At 43.1% G+C, this 18,338-nt stretch overlaps 1 protein-coding gene across 3 annotated transcripts in view; it reads right to left on the minus strand.

Annotated features, from left to right (window-relative positions):
* The window catches only part of LOC119163993 (anoctamin-2-like), a 47,030-nt gene that overhangs the window by 24,407 nt on the left and 4,285 nt on the right, over window positions 1-18,338 (minus strand). For all 3 annotated transcript variants that reach the window (XM_075870827.1, XM_075870826.1, XM_037416086.2), the window contains exons 2-4: window positions 9,553-9,623; window positions 7,149-7,402; window positions 2,151-2,246 (exon numbers count right to left, since the gene is read on the minus strand). In XM_075870827.1, coding sequence (XP_075726942.1) covers window positions 2,151-2,246; window positions 7,149-7,402; window positions 9,553-9,589 — 387 coding nt within the window. In that variant the 5' untranslated portion in view covers window positions 9,590-9,623. The remainder of the gene's footprint in view (window positions 1-2,150; window positions 2,247-7,148; window positions 7,403-9,552; window positions 9,624-18,338) is intronic.

Genomic DNA, 18,338 nt, shown 5'->3' on the forward strand with positions numbered 1-18,338 from the left:
GACTATATGCCATTCACTGAATTTCTAACTATTTTTTATAATCTGTTTTTGTGACCATCTTATTTTAGAATAGTTCTTTTTGTGTAAGCGTATTTTACGTTGTGTATTTGCCCCCTGCAATAAAGCCCTCGGGCACTGCAGGTATTTTTTAATAAATAAATGAAAATAAATACGCTTGCACCAACCAAAATATTCTCTTGAAAGATGCAATATAGTCAAAAGCCTTCATAACAAAGTGCTTGGCACATTCAAAATACTTCTTGGGACATTCAAACTGTCCCCCTATGTAATACCCTCGTTTGGAACCTTTAGGGGTATTTATAATTAATTAAAAATATAAATACAAGCCACCTTGTCATAAAGACTGTGGACTACTACTTCATACCTGCCAACCTAGCCGCATGAAAATTTGGGAGATTGCAGCTGGGGTGGGGGTGGGGGGGTTGCATATAAAAATTTGCTGAGACTGAGACATTTGCGACACGCTGCTGTTGCTTCCGCACACTGCGACTTTGAAAGCACGGCATTTCAGAGCCTCTATGCGTTGTGTTTTCGGCATCTGCAGCTATTTCCATGGCAATCGTTCTCGTACGACCCGTACTGTTTTGCGTCCTCAACCTTCTGCAACATTTTCCAAAACTAAGGTCCTGCATGACCACGTCCGCTTATTGGTGTAGCGTTCGAAAATAAGGCCTGTGAGTAGGCATACTGCCCGGATTGCGCTATCTTCACAGCTATTTTGGAAGACAGTCCGGATGTTATGCTGCCCTTTCGCAGGGCGAACGAAGTTTGATGCTTCTGTGAAGCAATATGTCGGCCTTGCCGTCGTGCAAATGCTTACATCACTGCGCATGTGGTACCGAATCTGTACTTGCCACATTTGCTCGAACTCCCCAAGCCCGAAAACTCAGTTTTGTAAGAGTGCCAAAACACTTCCAAATATTCATTTGCTTTTGAGAGTTGGCAGGTGTGCAACTCCATCAATGGAGTCAGGACGTAAAACATCCTTCAAAATATAAAGCTTCTTTCACTGTAGACATCTTTGCCCTTAAATGTATTTTGATCAATCAGCCAGCATACAGTGAGCACGAGTATTATGCAATGAGCGTAATTAATGTCTCCTCAAGTTCAACATTAAATGTGTAAATACATATCGTTCATCAAAAACAGTAACTTGTAATTTTCCATGCAGCTGTCAATAACGGACAATTTATGAAGTTTACCGTCCTCAAAAATGCTACGTGTATTCACAAAGTCCATCTCTACCTTGCATTTTCTTTGATGTCCTTATGGCCTTAAACCTTTCACGACAAAAAAAAAAAAAAAAAAGATGTGCAAAATTCTTTCCGCTCAATCAGTGAGCTTTCTTTTCTGCATAAAGCGATGCCTTTTTGGAAAATTCAATGGTGTTTTTTTTTGTTCCACTAATCGTCTACAAAAACATAACTCAAAGGTGACTTTACCGCATAAAAGTAACCGAAAACTGGCAATAAAATAAAAGTTGAATCAGGAATGTTCCCACCTCATCCAGTGCAGTCATCTAGCATAAACATAAATACATTAGTGCAGTTTTCATCAGTTTAGTGTGGGACCAGTAAGTCATTTTGTTAGAAAATCTTGTGACGAGATCGGTCACTTTGTTAGGAAATCTCATGACGACTACACTTGTCAACGGTCGCAAATGGGTTAATGTTTTTCACAAACAAATAAGGGCAATATTGACAAATTATTGTATAGTTAAGTGTCGCATCATGACTGTTTTTGTGCCCATAATGTGTGTCAAGGGATTAATAGCAATAAGAAGTTTAAAAAAAAGTGCGAAGTTGTTTCGTGGGTACGGGAAACTGTATAAGAGCAAATGCAATAGGAGGTTTTTAAACTAATTTTGACGACCAGGGATTATATTTAGCACACGTGTAAACCTGAGCATATATACAGGTGTTATTACGTCCATATCAACGTGTGGTTTCAGCATCTGAAAACTGGACCCGCAACCTTACGTTCACCAAAACATAGCAGTTGCCAGGATTTTAACAGCAAGCAAGACTGACAAATTGGAACCATCATCCGCTCATCTAAACGTCGAAATACTAGCACGTGTTCCCACCACCTTTGCGTAGCATGAAACAACGCAGTCAATGCTGCAGTACCTCCTTGACGGGCATCTTGAGGCGCATGATCTCAGCAAAGCAGCTCAGCACTTCCCAAGGTGCATGGATCTTCACAAAGCACAGGCCACTCGGATTCTGCAAGGCGTATTATACAGCTCATTACACAAACTAAAGAGAAATTATGAGTTGAAAATGTGTAAACGCAGTGAATTAACTTCATTCCCTTTGTTTTGTTTAACATTTTCTGCATGAACAACCATGGTAACCCGAATCATCAATGTAACAAAAGGAAAGAATTCATGTGGAACCTCCTACGAGAGTTGTGTAAGTGATGTGTAAGCATGTAGTTTTATCGTATGTTGTATCTTTCACTAAAATTTATGGCATGGTTATTTGTGCTCCCTTTTTTAAAAACACAGGGCATGAATAACCAGACACAAGAGTTTGCATAAATGCTTCTACAAAACTTGAGAAAAATGCCGCAGGGTCCACATCCCCTTGAGGCGCAGTGTGCATATTTGCAGATGTGGCTAGCTCTTACCAGTTGCACTGAATGTTTTAAAAGAAAAAGCCTGCCGTTTGGTACGTCGTCACAGGAAGTTTGTCCAAGACATGAAGATTCGGCATCAAAAAGACCACACTCAAGCACTGAATCAAGAATAGCGAGAGTCATAGGAAGTTTGTTTTCCCGGCCGGAAAATCAGCAATGACGAAAACTCGCCAAGATTATACGTAAAACAGCGCGCTGGCAGCAAAGACAAAAACTCGTGTCACAAAGCCGCAAAAGGTTTTAAATTTACGGACGAGGTAGCAAACGCGATATCTATAGCACGCACCATAACGACGATGCTTTTCCCGACAGGAAACTGTTAAGCACAGTTGACAAGGACGGGATCGCACGTGCCATGTTGAGCCATGCGCGGCCGGATTGAGCCAGGTTAGCAACGCTAATCTGCATCGGAGCCAGAGCAAAGGCTCATCCCTCGTTTGATCCGTCGCCAAGGCAACCACCCTCAACGAGTTCGCGCAGTGTGCAAGGGTCTTTTTATTGCGATAGCAATTATATGAACAGGACACTCTCGGCTGTATTTTGACACCGGCGTCGACGTCGACGTCCCTCACCGCATATATGTGTGTGTGTGTGTCTGTGTGTGTGTACACACACACACACACACACACACACACGCACGCACGCACGCACGCACACACACACACACACACACACACACATATATATATATAGGCATGGTGGTTGAGTGGCCGTAGCGTTGCAAGCAGTCAAGTAGATCCTTCGTGAGCGGTCACAACGTGGTTTATTTCGACGTTTCGGCATAGAGTCTGGCCTTCATCAGGAATCCAGATGAAGACCAGACTCTAGGCCGAAACGTCGAAATAAACCACGTTGCGACTGCTCACAGAGGATCTACTTGACCGTGTGTGTGTGAGCATGTGCGTGCATACGTGCGCACATGTGTGTGTGTTTGTGTGTGTGTGTGTGTGTGTGTGTGTGTGTGTGTGTGTGTGTGTGTGTGTGTGTGTGTGAAAATGCGGAAAAGAAAAAAATCCATGAAGTGACTCCGGCGCGCAAAATCAAACGTGGGATTGCTGCGTCTTGAAAGCGAGGCGTTGAACACTAAGCCACCGAGGTGCACGTCCTTCACCATTCAAACGGAAAGCTATTTATATTGATACAAGTCATCATTAACATCAACGAATGCACCATAAAGGTGACGAAGATGACGATTGAACAAAAGCTCGTGTTGTTGTTGCCACTCCGCCATCTTGGTTCAAGGACACTGTGTACTCCGTGTACCATCTGTAAATATATTTCTATCCTCTGCCAACTCTCACCCCGTGACATTTTGGTGGAGGTGCGGGCCTCTGTTTCTATTTCCGACGTTTTGTCCACAACTTCGCCGAAATTGCTCATCCTTTGAGACAGCTACTGAAGAAGGACACGCCGTTTTCTTGGGGTCCCCAGCAAGCCAATTCGTTTCGCTGACTTACTGCGTTGCTCACTTCCCCACCCATCTTAGGTCATTTCGATCCTTCATCGCCAACTGAAGTTCGCACCGACGCCAGCGGACACAGTATAGGCTCTGTCCTCGCCCAGCGGCAACAAGGCCAAATCGTGTAATCGCCTACCCAAGTCGCCTCCTCTCCCCATCCGAGTGCAAGTTTTCCATCACTGAGCGCGAGTGCCTCGCTCTTGTATGGGCAGTTGGAAAATTCCTACCATACTTGTTCGGCCGCCCCTTTCCGGTCATCACGGATCACCATGCCCTGTGCAGGTTGTCTTCCCTCAAAGATCCTTCTGGTCGCCTGAGTCGTTGGGCTTTAAAGCTGCAGGAATATAGCTTTGACGTGACCTACAGGTCTGGCCGAATGCACCGGGATGCTGACTGTCTATCTCGCCATCCCGTCGATCCCCCTGACCTGTCAGCGCACGATTCTGATGCCTGTGTCTTCGCCATTTCTGATTTCGCGGACATACGTAGCAAACAACTCAGTGATGCCAATTTGCGGTCTATCATGCTAATTGTGGTCAGCTTCTGACACCTCAGATTCTTCCCTTCGCCTGTTCACGCTTCATGACAGAATTCTCTATCGGTGCTTTAAGCACTGAAGGCTCAGAACTTCTTTTGGTAGTTCCTGCAACACTCCGTTCTACTGTGCTCGAACAACTTCATGATGCCCCAACTGCTGCACATCTCAAAGCAGCCCGCACGTATCATCGCGTACGGCGTCGATTCTTCTGGCCCGGCCTTTACCGCTCTGTGCGCCGATACGTTGCATCTTGTGAGTCTTGCCAGCACCGCAGGCATCCTTCATTGGCACCACCTGGCCCACTTCAGCCTATCGACATTCCAACAGACCCGTTCTACCGCGTCAGCCTCGATCTCATTGAACCATTTACAACGTCTCTGAGTGGGAATAAGTTGGTAATGGTGGCAACAGACTACGCGACACGCTTTGCCATCACACGAGCGCTACCAGCAGGCTGTGCTGCTGATGTTGCGGACTTTCTCCTTCATGACGTTATTCTCCACCATGGAGCCCCGCGTCAACTGCTGACCGACCGTGGCCGTTCATTTCTCTCCAAGGTCGTGGACAACATTCTTCGCTCGTGTTCCACCCGTCATAAACTCATCACTGCCTACCTCCCGCAAACAAATGGACTTATTGAGTGCCTTAACCGCACACTGACGACAATGCTAGCTATGTATGTCTCCGCAGATCATCATGATTTAGATGCCACTATGCCTTACGTGATGTTTGCCTACAACTCGTCACGACAAGACACCGCTGGCTTTTCTCCTTTTTATCTCTTGTACGGCCATCACTCCACGTTGCCTTTTGACACTCTTCTGCCGTCGCATACTGACACTCCTACCGAGTACGCTCACGATGCAACTACTCGGGCTCGAGCGGCCCGCCAGATTGCCCGGGATCGCCTTTCTGCCTCGCAGCTATCGCAAAGGGAACGCTACGACAGCCGTCATAGAGCTGTTTCTTACTCCCCAGGATCGTTGGTCTTGCTCTGGACTCCCTCCTGTCACGTCAGCCTGTCCTCGAAGCTCCTCGCTCGCTACAACGGGCCTTACAAAGTCTTGCGCCCACTGACAGAGGTCACCTATGACATCGCCTCCTCGGACACTTCATCCTCATCGTCTCTGCCGTCCATTGATATTGTACACGTCTCCCGCCTTAAGCCGTACTTCTCAGCCCAGGATCGCATGCTTTCTTATGCACCGAGACGGCGCTTTCACCGGCGACGGCTATATGATACAAGTCATCATTAACATCACCGAATGCACCATAAAGGCGACAAAGATGACGATTGAACAAAAGCTCATGTTGTTGTTGCCACTCCGCCATCTTAGTTCAAGGACACTGTGTACTCCGTGTACAATCTGTAAATATATTTCTACCCCCAGCCTACTCTCACACCATGACAATATATACCACACACCGCTGCTGAAGGGCATCTCGGGCGGAATGGTGTTTTCAGCACTACCAGCAAGATAGTGCAATGAGCACGCGTCACCACATCGCGCGGCGGCCCGCGCTTTAATCTCCCACACGTACTTTAAAACGCTTACAAAATGGGCGCGACGCTCCCTCACGCGCCCTTAACTCTATGCTTGCGTGCCCTTATCTCATGGTAAGGAGGAGGAAAGGATCGTACGTCTTGGCTGGCCTTCGGCTTTACCTGGAACGACTCTGCTGTAGTTACCGGGCGCACAAAGGCCACTGCAGTCATTGCAGTCTCTGTTTGAGAAAAGAGTGCGCTTTTCAGATACAGCAAAGTAACAATTGAGATGCTTATTCTGATGACGTTCAGGATAAGCATGCATCCGTACCTGTGAGTACATTTTGTGCATCATTTCTGTGTGAGAAACGCGGGGCACGTTTTGATCTGTTTTCCATTCTACGCGTGATCTTCTAATTTGTTGCTATCGCGTTCATTGCTTCGCCTTTGAGGCAAAGCTGTGACTTTGTTTTTCCTTTTCTTTCCTCCGCCCTTCGTTTGTTTACTCCGCATCGCCTCCGTAACAACCTCGTTACTCGTCTCCTACAGTGCACTCAGCGGACCTCCTTTCACATGCGCATTCGCTACTGCGATTGTTACGAAGATTTTCTGGCAACCACATCATAATCGGTCTCTCATTTTAAGGAACTACACAATAAGCGGTATGCATATACATGCGGTTCTATTGGAGTCTAAAAAAACCGCATTGTAATCATTCCTGCCCTATAAGCAGTTACGTTATAAGGGGTCTACACTATGTGTGTGTGTGCGACTGTGTGTATATTGGAAGGGGCACTCCGCTGAAGTTCTTTACTATATCAGTATAACACTAATTTTTATTATTTTTTTGCCAAAGCACCCCTCACCATCAAAATTTGGGGGTTGGGGGGAATGAAAATCAACCAACTAGCCAAACTTAATGCTCTTCAAACTACTATATATAAAACTGAAAATTGACAACTGCAGCCATCATTCACAATGGCGTGCTCATCACACAGACTTGCCTGTGGGACGTGCTCGAGCACCAGGCCTGCCTTGCTGAGCTCCTCCTCGAAAATATCCCGGATGGCCTGGTGTTTGGCCGGAGAGTAGGCCAACACAAAGTCCACCTTGCGCCTGGAGCCACTGAGATAGACGCAGCCACTCTCATCCACCAGGGGGGCAGTGCCATCTCCGTTGGGTGACGCCTTCATATCACCCAGGGCAACTAGCACACTTTCTTCGTCTAGTGCTCTCTCGTACGCGCTGGCTGCACGCTCTGGAAAAACAGCCATCATGACACTCAGCTGGGGACATGGCCTGGGAGGGGTATCGCGACACGCCTGTGCTCCCCTACAGCCATGTGCAAGTGTGAGCAAAAGTACACACACCACGAGATCCCGTGGCAGAATGCATCGATGCACCATCTGACATTACAACGCTTGCTGTCAAGAGCTCCACTGAAGCATCTGGGCTCTCGCAGCCATGCTTACTAAGATATTGATTGCCGTTGACCAAGTTGATCCTAATTAAGTTAAGCTAAGTCTAAATAGTACTAATTACACTTAATTGAATTTGATTAGTATCAACAGGGTCACTGCTAACTAGTATCTTTGTGAGGGTGGCTTCACTAGCTTTACTGAGAATTTGACTACAATTGCTTGAACTATTTGAGATTAGTTCGGGTGGTGTTAGGTAATCTCACGTTACACTATGTTTAATCACATGTGCCTACACTTATTTTGTCTCCACTTAACAGGCATAGTTTTATCAAATGATATGCAAGTACCTCGGGTGCATGAGGTTAGATGTTACACTACCTAATTAGTTCCAATTATGCCTAGTCTTTATCATCACTGATTGAACTCAACTGAGCTTAGTTAGGGTCAGCTAGGACAGGAGTAATTAGCATGTCATCAACCTTGGTTACCAAGGGCTCATGGGGAATTTGACTTGAATTAATTAAATGGCCTCAATTAGGTTTGGCTAACTTAGACTCGATTATACTCAACTAAATAAAGAGATACTATGCTCAACTTTGTTTAATGATATTTGGTTACGCTTACCTTGACTCAACTAGGCTCATCTTAACTTGGCTAACTACAGCAAACTAAAGCTGTGCTGAGTTTTCTGGTTACTCCACATTGCATCAAAACTTTGTTTATACTAGTATTTGGTTATACAATGCTAGCTATGCTTAGTGCAGCTAATTAACTGGTGTAAAAAACTATGCATGCCAGGCGCTCAAAGCCTGTCCCCACTGCAGCCCTTACGTAAAATAAAAGCACAGATGTGATGGAGCAATGAGAGACACTCAATTGACGTTCTGTCTACGAGCGCCATAACGTCAGACAAAGCAACTCAAGAGGCCACCTGACATTACGGGACGCCCATGGGCACTGCTGCCTCAGTGGTACTCTTGACAGAAAGCACCGCGTCAGATGGCGCTTCGATACATTCTCCCACATGATCTTGTGGTCTGTGCACTTTTGCTGAAACCTGTACACCTTCAAACAGCACACAAATGGGACACCTAGAAAAAGGCACACAACATAGGTGCTGAGGTGGCAGATAAAAAACAGAAAGGCACATGATAAAGATTAATGACAAAAGCTTTACAAGCTGTTCATAAAGTGTTATTCTTGCAGATATGCGATTTCTCTGACAGTGAATTGATACCTCAATTATCTTGCCCTTCATCCAGTAACTGTACGTAATGAGCCAATCATAACTTATCCACATTTATTTCAAATAATTGTAGTCTTAATATCTACTGTTAATGCAATAATATAATGTGCACTTGAAAAATAAGTGAAATGCAGAACCAAAAACAAACAGGTGAAAACACTGCACCAAAATGTGGGAACTGCGGAATTGAAGCAAATAGACCACAAAGAGGTGAAAGTGCCCACACAAACATGCAAAGTTGTTATATGCGGGAAGTGAAAAGACTGCAACGACTTTAAGTGGATGCAGTACTAATTCTTTTAGTCTTTAATCTTTGACATACTGCTAGGCTCTTTAATTATGCTGCATGAAACTAACAACAGTCAAATTCTGAACAGACCAAGAAAATGCACTGGTGGCAGCAGTATAGTATGAAAATACACCAACCTTGTGCAGTAACTGGTGTGAGACAAAGTGCAGAGCGGCGAAAGCATTAGTGCCACTTCCAAGTACAGCACGCGAGGCCACAGAGTGCAGCACAGGAGAAAAGTAAGACAAAAAGTACAAGTACACACACGCGGTATTAAGAACATAAAACTTCAAACTTGGCCAACAGACATTACACATAAAGAGTTACACGTAAAGGTGTAATCAAGCGACAGCATGGTGAGGCCAGTGTGCCAAGAGACAAGCAGCAAACCACGCGAAAAACTGCAAGTGAGGTAAAAACTTGTGCATACTCCTAAACGAAACAACGCTTACCAGCGTTCAGCGCATCCTGCCAGATGTTGGCAGCCATGACTCAGCAGCTCCTGCCACCAAAGCAGTGAGGCCTGCAGTGCAAGAGAATGTAGTGAAACCAAAATATAGCAATCTACTGGCCATAATGAATTACTGCTCGTAACGAAGCAAACAATGAATAGCCCTGTCATAGACAATGTTAAAGATATATGTTTATATCGAGTCATCTCTTATAATTAAGTAAATGAAGAACAGTTCTGCCATTCATAGAGTGGTACAAATATACCTTTATAATGAATTTTCTAATACACCGAACTCATTTTTGTGTCAAATGCAACTAGTTATCTAGTTATAATATGATTTGGCTGCAATTACAAAAACTAAAAGTTATTGTTAATGCTTTAAAACAGTATTACATATTCTAAGCATGCTGTTTATCACTACAGTAACCATATGCACAGTCAACGACAAAAGTTTATGGATCCCATGAGCATGTGGCAAACAGTCTTTTCACAATATTTCCACTAAGTGGCAATCGCAGCAGCGCTACACCTAGGAATGAATTATCCCTTAATCGACTGCCAGGCTATTTTCTCACTAGGCACAAATATTTTAAACCTTTCACTTGTCAACACAATGTGCTCTTCAGCAGCCGCGACTGCATGTTTCTGTCTTGAGAGCACTTTGTCAGCATAACTGTTATCAGTCGCAATTTTCATCACAAAGTGATATATACCCAACAGCATACCGTTCAAAGAGTTCTGTGGTGGCTTTGATTCTGTAAAAGTGTGAAGCTCATGCTACAGATGAGCGGATTGCACGAAATCGGCCAACTAACAAAGTGCTGCACGGCAGTTGAGGACTAATATACCAATGTATAACAAGAAGACCCATTTCTGGCCCAGAACTACGGTCGACTCTGGATGGCGCACCTTTAGGTGGCACAGAAAGGCAATTTAGCTTCCACTTGCTCAGTCTGTAAACTTGCGTTGACAACTGCACCGACTCAATAAATGCAGAAAATCAAGAAATCGGGGATATTTAGTTCGTTTGGGAAGTAAATCTTTACTAGAAACACAACAGCAGAATCCCAACCCCTAAAGTACATCACATCACATCTAGACCCTCATAGTTTACGCACAGGGCTGTTGCATTCTAGTGAATGGCGAAATTATTAACATTTTGGTTTCCACAAAATTTACCGTTTAGTGAACAAGGATTTTAAACAAGAGCTCTTACTTCCCTTGTTATTTCATGCAGGTGCGCAACAGCAGATAATTGCCACACAAGCTGCTCAGTTAAACACAGCAACACTTACTATTAATAGGAGTATAGAGAAGTAACAAAATTCAAGATGCCCTAAAACCTAGCTTTACTAAACAAATGTGCAAGACCAGGCAGATTCCTTTTTCGAGAAAGTACAAAACTCACGGATCGAAAAAGGACTGCTTAGGGAAGTAACAAATTCAAGTTGCCCTAAAACCTAGCTTTACTAAACAAAATGTGCAAGACCAGGTAGATTCCTTTCTCGAGAAAGTACAAAACTCCCGAATAGAAACAGGACAGTTTAGGGCAGAATTACGCACATTGTGCAAGTATTTAAAATATCAAACAATTTTCAAATAGTGTTTGATATTCGATTCAATTTGCACAAGAATATTTGCTATTGAAACTATTCGAACTCCACAAAAACAAATGCAGTCAACATCTAACTGAAAGTGACCGCTTGGCCCTGAACCACTTTTTCAAGTAGCCATAGAAAGAATTTACTGGAAGAGCTTATGGCCTCACGAATTCCACGCCGCAAAACTTTTAAGAATCGGTCCAGTGCGAGTAGAGTTACAAAGGTTTGTCGCATGCTGCAATTGCACTCTCTTCTCTTGTCCAGACGAAAGTGCCGGAAGCTAGGCAGGGAGGGATGGCAGGCACAAAGAAAATACGTCAGGTGCCCCTCGTGGCCTTGAGCACTTTTTTTTTTTTCTTCAAATGCGCGGCTTTTTTAGTGTGATCGCACGCGCACGCGTGAGCAAGTCATGGCCTCCCGTGGTGATCGCTGTAACGACCGAGCGCGCCATGTTCAAATCAGCCTATGGCTGATAGATGGGCTTTTTAGGCGTAGTTTTTGAGTGTCTTACGTGATTTGTCGAGAGAAGAGAATGCAATTTTTAGCTGACTTTGATAATTCATTGCGAATTCCAGACCGTGTGCTGTGCTATAATATTTGGCTCGCGTGTTGTCGGAAGCCTTTACTATCGATCGGCAGCATTATCTGACTATACTCAAAAATTGTTGCAGGGCCCCTTTAAGCTACCTAGGAAGAGGTTCAGCACTTCAATATAGGTAGCAGTCCACTTGAAGTTGTAAAAAAGTATGTCTACTGAGGACAGGTAGTAACCGCGGAGCCGAACCATAAGATTGAAACAACTAGAAGAATAAGAATGGGGTGTAGTACATTCGGCAAGCATTCTCAAATCATGACTGGTAGATTGGCACTATCTCTCAAGGGGAACATACACAACACATGCGTCTTGCCGATTACCTATGGAGCAGAAACCTAAAGCCATAAAAAGAGGGCTCTTATTAAGTTGAGGATGACGCAGTGAGCGATGGAAAGGAAAATGATAGGTGTAACTTTAAGAGACAAGAAGAGAGCAGAGTGGATCAGGGAAAAAACCGGGGTTAATGATATCATAGTTGAAATGAAGAAGAACAAATGGACATGGGCTGGGCATGTAGCGTATAGGCAGGATAACCGCTTGTCATTAAGGGTAACTGACGGGATTCCCAGAGAAGGCAAGCGAGTTAGGGGAGACAGAAAGTTAGGTAGGGAGATGAGATTGGGAAGTTTGCGGGTGTAAAGCGACAGCAGCAAGCACAGGACCGAGCTGACTGGCGGAACGTGGGAGAGGCCCTTGTCCTGCAGTGGGCGTAGTCAGGCTGATAATGATAATGATGATGATAACAAATGATGCTGGCTATTTTTTGGGCCAATTGTTGCCTTTTCTTAGTTTTCATGGACCAGTGGCGAGAAGTGGGGTTATCCCAATTTTAGTGGTGCATACCCATATATGATGCACCATGACTACAAAACACATCGGGACATTAGATGTTGACAATGCTGACAAGCAGAGAACTTGAGGAACTTCACATCCACAAATATACTGCCAAATACAAGTACCTGAGGCATTTCACATTTCAGGTGTGCGTGGTCCGTAGAGAACACATTTCTCAAATATTTTGTTACCTGCCTTGGCTTTAGTATTATCATCCAATGAACTTAAGTGACAAGGTACACGTTGTCTACTGTATCTCTGATGAATCTAAGTAGCCTCCGGTCCCTCTTTGTTTACACTCTCGATTTAGTTCACATATATATCCAGTGTACTTCTGCATATGAAATTCTTCGTCAAATATCCACTGCATCAAGCTTTAGAAGTGTCTTAAATATTGATAAACTAACATTAATTCACATGTAAACTGCTATGTCTCTTGCCGCCAAGGAACACACAAAAGACAGCCATGAGTAAAATTTTGTTTTCTTTGCTTGACATCCTGACAAACAAACACTGTTCTTTTCTTTAAACCTTGGCTGTGCACAGTGGAACGTGCTAACTTGGCACTCCTCAGCTCTTTTATATAATTCTGCTGATTGAACACCATGCCCTAGCTATTTTTCTTTCACTATTTCATGTCTCCTTCACCCCCTTCAGGTAATAATATCTTTTGAAGTTCAGTGCACAGATGAGCAGTTTGAACAAAATCATGGATATCAATGAGAACAAAACTTAAGCTAACACCATAACGCTGCTCATGTATACATAAAAAGCAAGAAAAAATAAAAAGTATTTGAAATATCATTTCTCGAAAAGCCATAAAATGATTGAGGAATGCCTGTCACTTTTTGTCAAGCAAGAGCTTGTGGGGGCGTGGGCGACATCGAACAATAAACTTATTGAATATCGTACATGCATTTACTCTTTTTACTGAATTAGAGGGAATCTTTGCTTGAATTTTCAGGTGCTATGACAACGGGAAATGAAGCTCTTCAAACGTTCTGATAATTTGTAAAAACTCAGAATGCAACCCTGACGCATCACACTATAAAAGTACAACTGTGCCCAAGATTTACCGCCACATTTCCGCTGACATCTGTTGTTGAGACGTTAGGATTGTGTCAGACCAAACTCTTTTTGGTAGCAAGGCGAGTCTCTAGATTGAGGAAGCGATGCTAACAAGTTGGGAAAACAAAAAACAAACTGGTTTACTGACCCTTCTTATAAAACTATTTACATCATAAAAAGGTAACAGTTCAAGGGCCACAAGCGTGGTGAATAAGCCTGTTAATCCGAGGCCCGAAAGCCACAAGTGTGGTGAGTAGACCGTTAAACCTAGGTGCAGAGCGTCTTCTCCCACTTAGCACCGTCGTTTTTACCCCTCAGTCGAACTTATCCTTCTTGATTGAACCCAGTCACACACACAACACCACCCACCATGGCACCAGGCAATAACACAGTCACAGATAAGTCGTTGAATGCACTGACACAAAGTTCCTCCAATCAGTAACGCTCAAGGCGGGGTCCATAGGGACAAGCTGATGGATGAGTTGCTGCCGCCGGCTATCGTTTCAAGGGTATAAAAGGATTTACGTCGACTTAATCACTCTTGTCAAGACCTACGAGGCCGTTCAGCAGCGTAGCCTGCCCCAGACAAGCCATTGTGGAGGAAAAATCGGCCTGGACATTGGCTCACTGTGCGTCAGAACTTGCAACAGTCTTTTCCGTTTGTGGCACTTCCCGCTGCTGGGAGTTTGTTCTGTTGGAAGATCCAGGTGTGTTGGGTCATAGGAACACATTCCTGGTAGACTTCTCATAGGGTGTCAACGACTGTGAGTCATAACAGTACCACATTGTTTTTTATCCAGCGGCCGTGACAGTACTAAGAAATTGTGCACATATTAATAACTCTCCGAACTTGGGTTCCTAAAAACCACTGCTTCAGGATTCTGTTGAGGAGAACAGATAAAAAGAAAAGTAAAAGAGGAAGGGAGGGTGCTTACTCAAGGTTTTATGATAGTTGCAAGGCTTTTATGTAGGATACTGATGTCGCAAGGTGTGCTGTTGATCGTGATTAGGCCAGATCGGGATCAAGTTCCTCAAGAGTGATTGGCTTTACTAGCTTACATACCTGGAGCCTATCATATTCAAGAAATTCAATCCAAATCAGTGCAGCTCATGATCAAATGTGACAGTGATGCCAGTATGAGCATGACATTTAGTATGAGTATGAGCATAACCTAAGTACTTCAGGGCAATAGTGGTTGCCTAACCAGTCTGCATTCTTTTCCACGAAAGAACAGGTGCAGTGCTCTGACCCAGAAATGTCACTATTGCAAGACTGAGTTTCGTGCTTGACAAGCTAAATGTCACCCTATTAGGAAAAGGAGATCTTTTTTTTTCAAAACAACACTTCAGAACTTGGCAGTACAGAGATCCTGTCAGATGCAGAGCTCTTCATCGTAGGAATTGCAAAACTCTCCATAGGTCCCATGTATAGAAATCTGGATATACAATTGGCTGAAATGACATTTGCTGATTGTTACACCATCTGTTGACAAAAAAATTGACTATTAAACACTCGCAACGATATCAGCATTGTGTGCGGTGTTGAGCAGCTTGTGAAAATCAAATGTGGAAGCGTGACTTGTGTTCCGTATTGCTTTTCCCAGACGGGGCGACAATCTGCAGGGTCCTGTGGAGTTTGCCATGGAAATATAAGGGTCCTGGAACACAGTTTCACTACTGGTACAATTGAAGAACTTTAGTCAGATGTAGCAGAGCCTCCAAACGCATGCAGCTGTACAACACATTAAATGGCATCCTTGCACCAATGTTCAAGCAAACATTTCAAAATAATTTTTAAAATTCTTTAAATATATTGGCACAATCAGGCCACTACACAGGTAATCGTGTGAACTGAGACAATGTACAAATGAAGAACATCAATCTCCCTGGCCTGAAGCTAACAAAAAATATGAAACATAGGAACAACAGTAATGTGATGTTGAGGCTGTGCCGCACAAATTCCTGAGTCAATGTCAGCGCCGGTGTCGTTAGTTGTGTGTGAGTGAAAAATAATTGTCCATGAGCAAAAAAAAATGTGATGAATACAAAGAATAAAAACTATGGGATTGAGGTAGAATAGAACTCAGGCCTTCGGTATGACAAGAAGGCGTTCTATCACAGTGTTTAAAATTGTTTAAGAAAACCGTATACACGGGTGTCACAAAGTGCGAACAGTCACATTATCATAATATTGCGCAGCAGAAGCGTAGAATTCTACCAGGCGTCACACTCTGCGAGTTTCAAGGACAGCTTGTCTGTGTAAATTAATATGTGATTTAATGTTACAAATATGTCTGTCGAACCGGCCCGCACTTCCAACGCTCTTCCACTCAAAGAGCACAGATTCTTTCAAGTTGAATCGCCACTGTGATTGTCTTATCATTTCAGCACTGCCTTAGGTTCCAAGTCATGGTCATCATTATACGGTAAAAGTGTAAGTTCTAGGTGCAACAGAGTCATGAGAGCATGAAGACCCTAATTATGCACTAGTGCTGTATATTTTGCTAGTCACAAAAAAATAAAGCAGAGGTGATCTTCCTTCATGACATCCTTGGCAACCCACCGTGGTAGCTTAGCGCATAGGATATCACGTTATTGAGCTCAAGGGTTCAGGTGCGATTCCTAGCTCTGGCGGCTGTGCTTCGATTGGGGCAAAATACAAAGAACCTTTGTGCACTAAGATTTAGGTACACGTTCAAGAACCTCAGGTGGTCAAAATTTAATATGGAGTGCACAGATAATGTGTGTCTGCCTCATAATCACAGGGTGGTTCGAGCGCATAAAAACACAGCAATTACTATTATTACCTCCTCGGCATTTGTATTGGCTTGATATGTTAGGCACTCAACAAATATAAAGCTTCTCAATTTATTCTTCTATGCATGTAATTTTATTACATTTCTTAAGAATGTGTAAATGTACATAACTAGTATCATCTCTCACTTATAATCTGTCAAAAAATATAAGGATATTGGTCTGATTAAATGTTTTAAGTAGCAATTTTTATTGTGACAAGGAAAAAGCAAGTAGTAAAGCAAAGGTGCCTACTTTTATTGTCAGTACAAGACTTAGTTTACATGAACAAACTTCGGTCATTCAGTACTAAAATCACGGAAAAAAATTGGGAGAATCAATACCAAAAAGTAAAAAAGACGTATGTGGTCAAATTTGAATCCAGTGTGTAAGAATAGAGTAACTTGCTTAAAAACAGTAGTCTGTACTCACCACAATAAACCGAATTGGAAGCATTTTAATTTTGTAATGCGATGCTCTGTCCCTGTGCTATTTCTTTCCCGCACTTCATGAACCTTTTTTCATAAATAAAGAAAATGTTCAGCTCAAGAAACCATTGGAAGTAAACGCAAAACACCTTTCAGGCACCATCATCTAAACATATCAGATTTCAGTCATTAACAAAGGGTGATGGAGACAAATGAAGGAGGTTCGTCTCGCACTGATTTTCACATGCTCATTGCATAGAATACAGTAGACTCCTTTTAATCCAAACTCGCAGGGACCACGATCATTTGTTTGTCTTAGCAGAAGAGCCCCCAAAAACCAAATGCTAACATGCCAAGTAAGCCAAAATATGTCGCTTGAATACACTAAATGAAGTATGCTCATAATGAAGAAGAAAGGAACGAGAAAAAGCATTTATTTGGCTCAGCTTGATAAACATTATCCTTTCAAGTAGAGTATTTAAATGAATTTAATGAGTATTTGATTTTGCAAGTTCATAATGAATGTGTTCATGAATAAATCGCTACCCCATTTTAACAACAAAACTGTAGCACAACCCTATTTTGACGATTAGAAAAAGATAAAAAGGCAAAGACAAGTGCAATATTCCTTCAAAGAATAGAAAATTTATTCTTCTGGCTGCTCATCTTCTTAGAGGCTGTTTTACTGTCTTTTTGGATATGCCTCCATTGCATACCACTACCTTGACAAAGCCAATATGTGCCAAGTTACTTATCGAATTCTGCGAGATTTTCTTTGAGGTTTGGATATTATCTTATTTTCAGCCCGCAATAACTTTTCCTGAATGATATGCAGCTGATAATCTTTGTTTACGCTACTTGCGATCACAAGCTGTGAGCACACAAAGAAGACACGACGCAGCTATAATTAGAGTCCACAATGACCTTCCTTTGTCGTGCACTTTCATAATGAAAATCACGCATCACAATTTGCTGTATTTCACTCCTAGTAGATACGACGCGCACACGCCCTATGCAAAACAACGCAAACCGATCATAACATGTGCTCAGGTGCTATTGTGTGACGACGATAACAATGCATCTGACTCCTCTGATGGGAATGCTAGTGCTGCATATGTGGTTTCCGATTTCACTTTCATTCGGCTGTTTTTTTTTTTGCCCCCCCTTCCCTTGCATTTCCTCCTCTAGCCAAGCACTTGTGTTCTTCTGTTCTCTCCTGTACTTTTGTTGAGGAGAATACAAAATAATGAATGCTTTTTGTTACTTTCTTTACAAAAAGCCAGCCTTTCCTCAACCTACAGGCTAGGGGTAAGGGAAATACCAGCTTCATGCGCTGACCTCTCTTTTTCACTGATCTTGCTTTCTCCCTCTATGTTGCAATTTGTTTTCGATGTGCTTTGCTTCTTTGCACCAGGAAGTTTTTTATTTTGCTTTCTCTTATTCACCTGAATGCCCTCATGAAGAC

The sequence above is a fragment of the Rhipicephalus microplus genome, chromosome 8, assembly GCF_043290135.1.
Source record: "Rhipicephalus microplus isolate Deutch F79 chromosome 8, USDA_Rmic, whole genome shotgun sequence".
In the NCBI taxonomy this organism is placed as follows: Eukaryota; Metazoa; Arthropoda; class Arachnida; order Ixodida; family Ixodidae; genus Rhipicephalus; species Rhipicephalus microplus.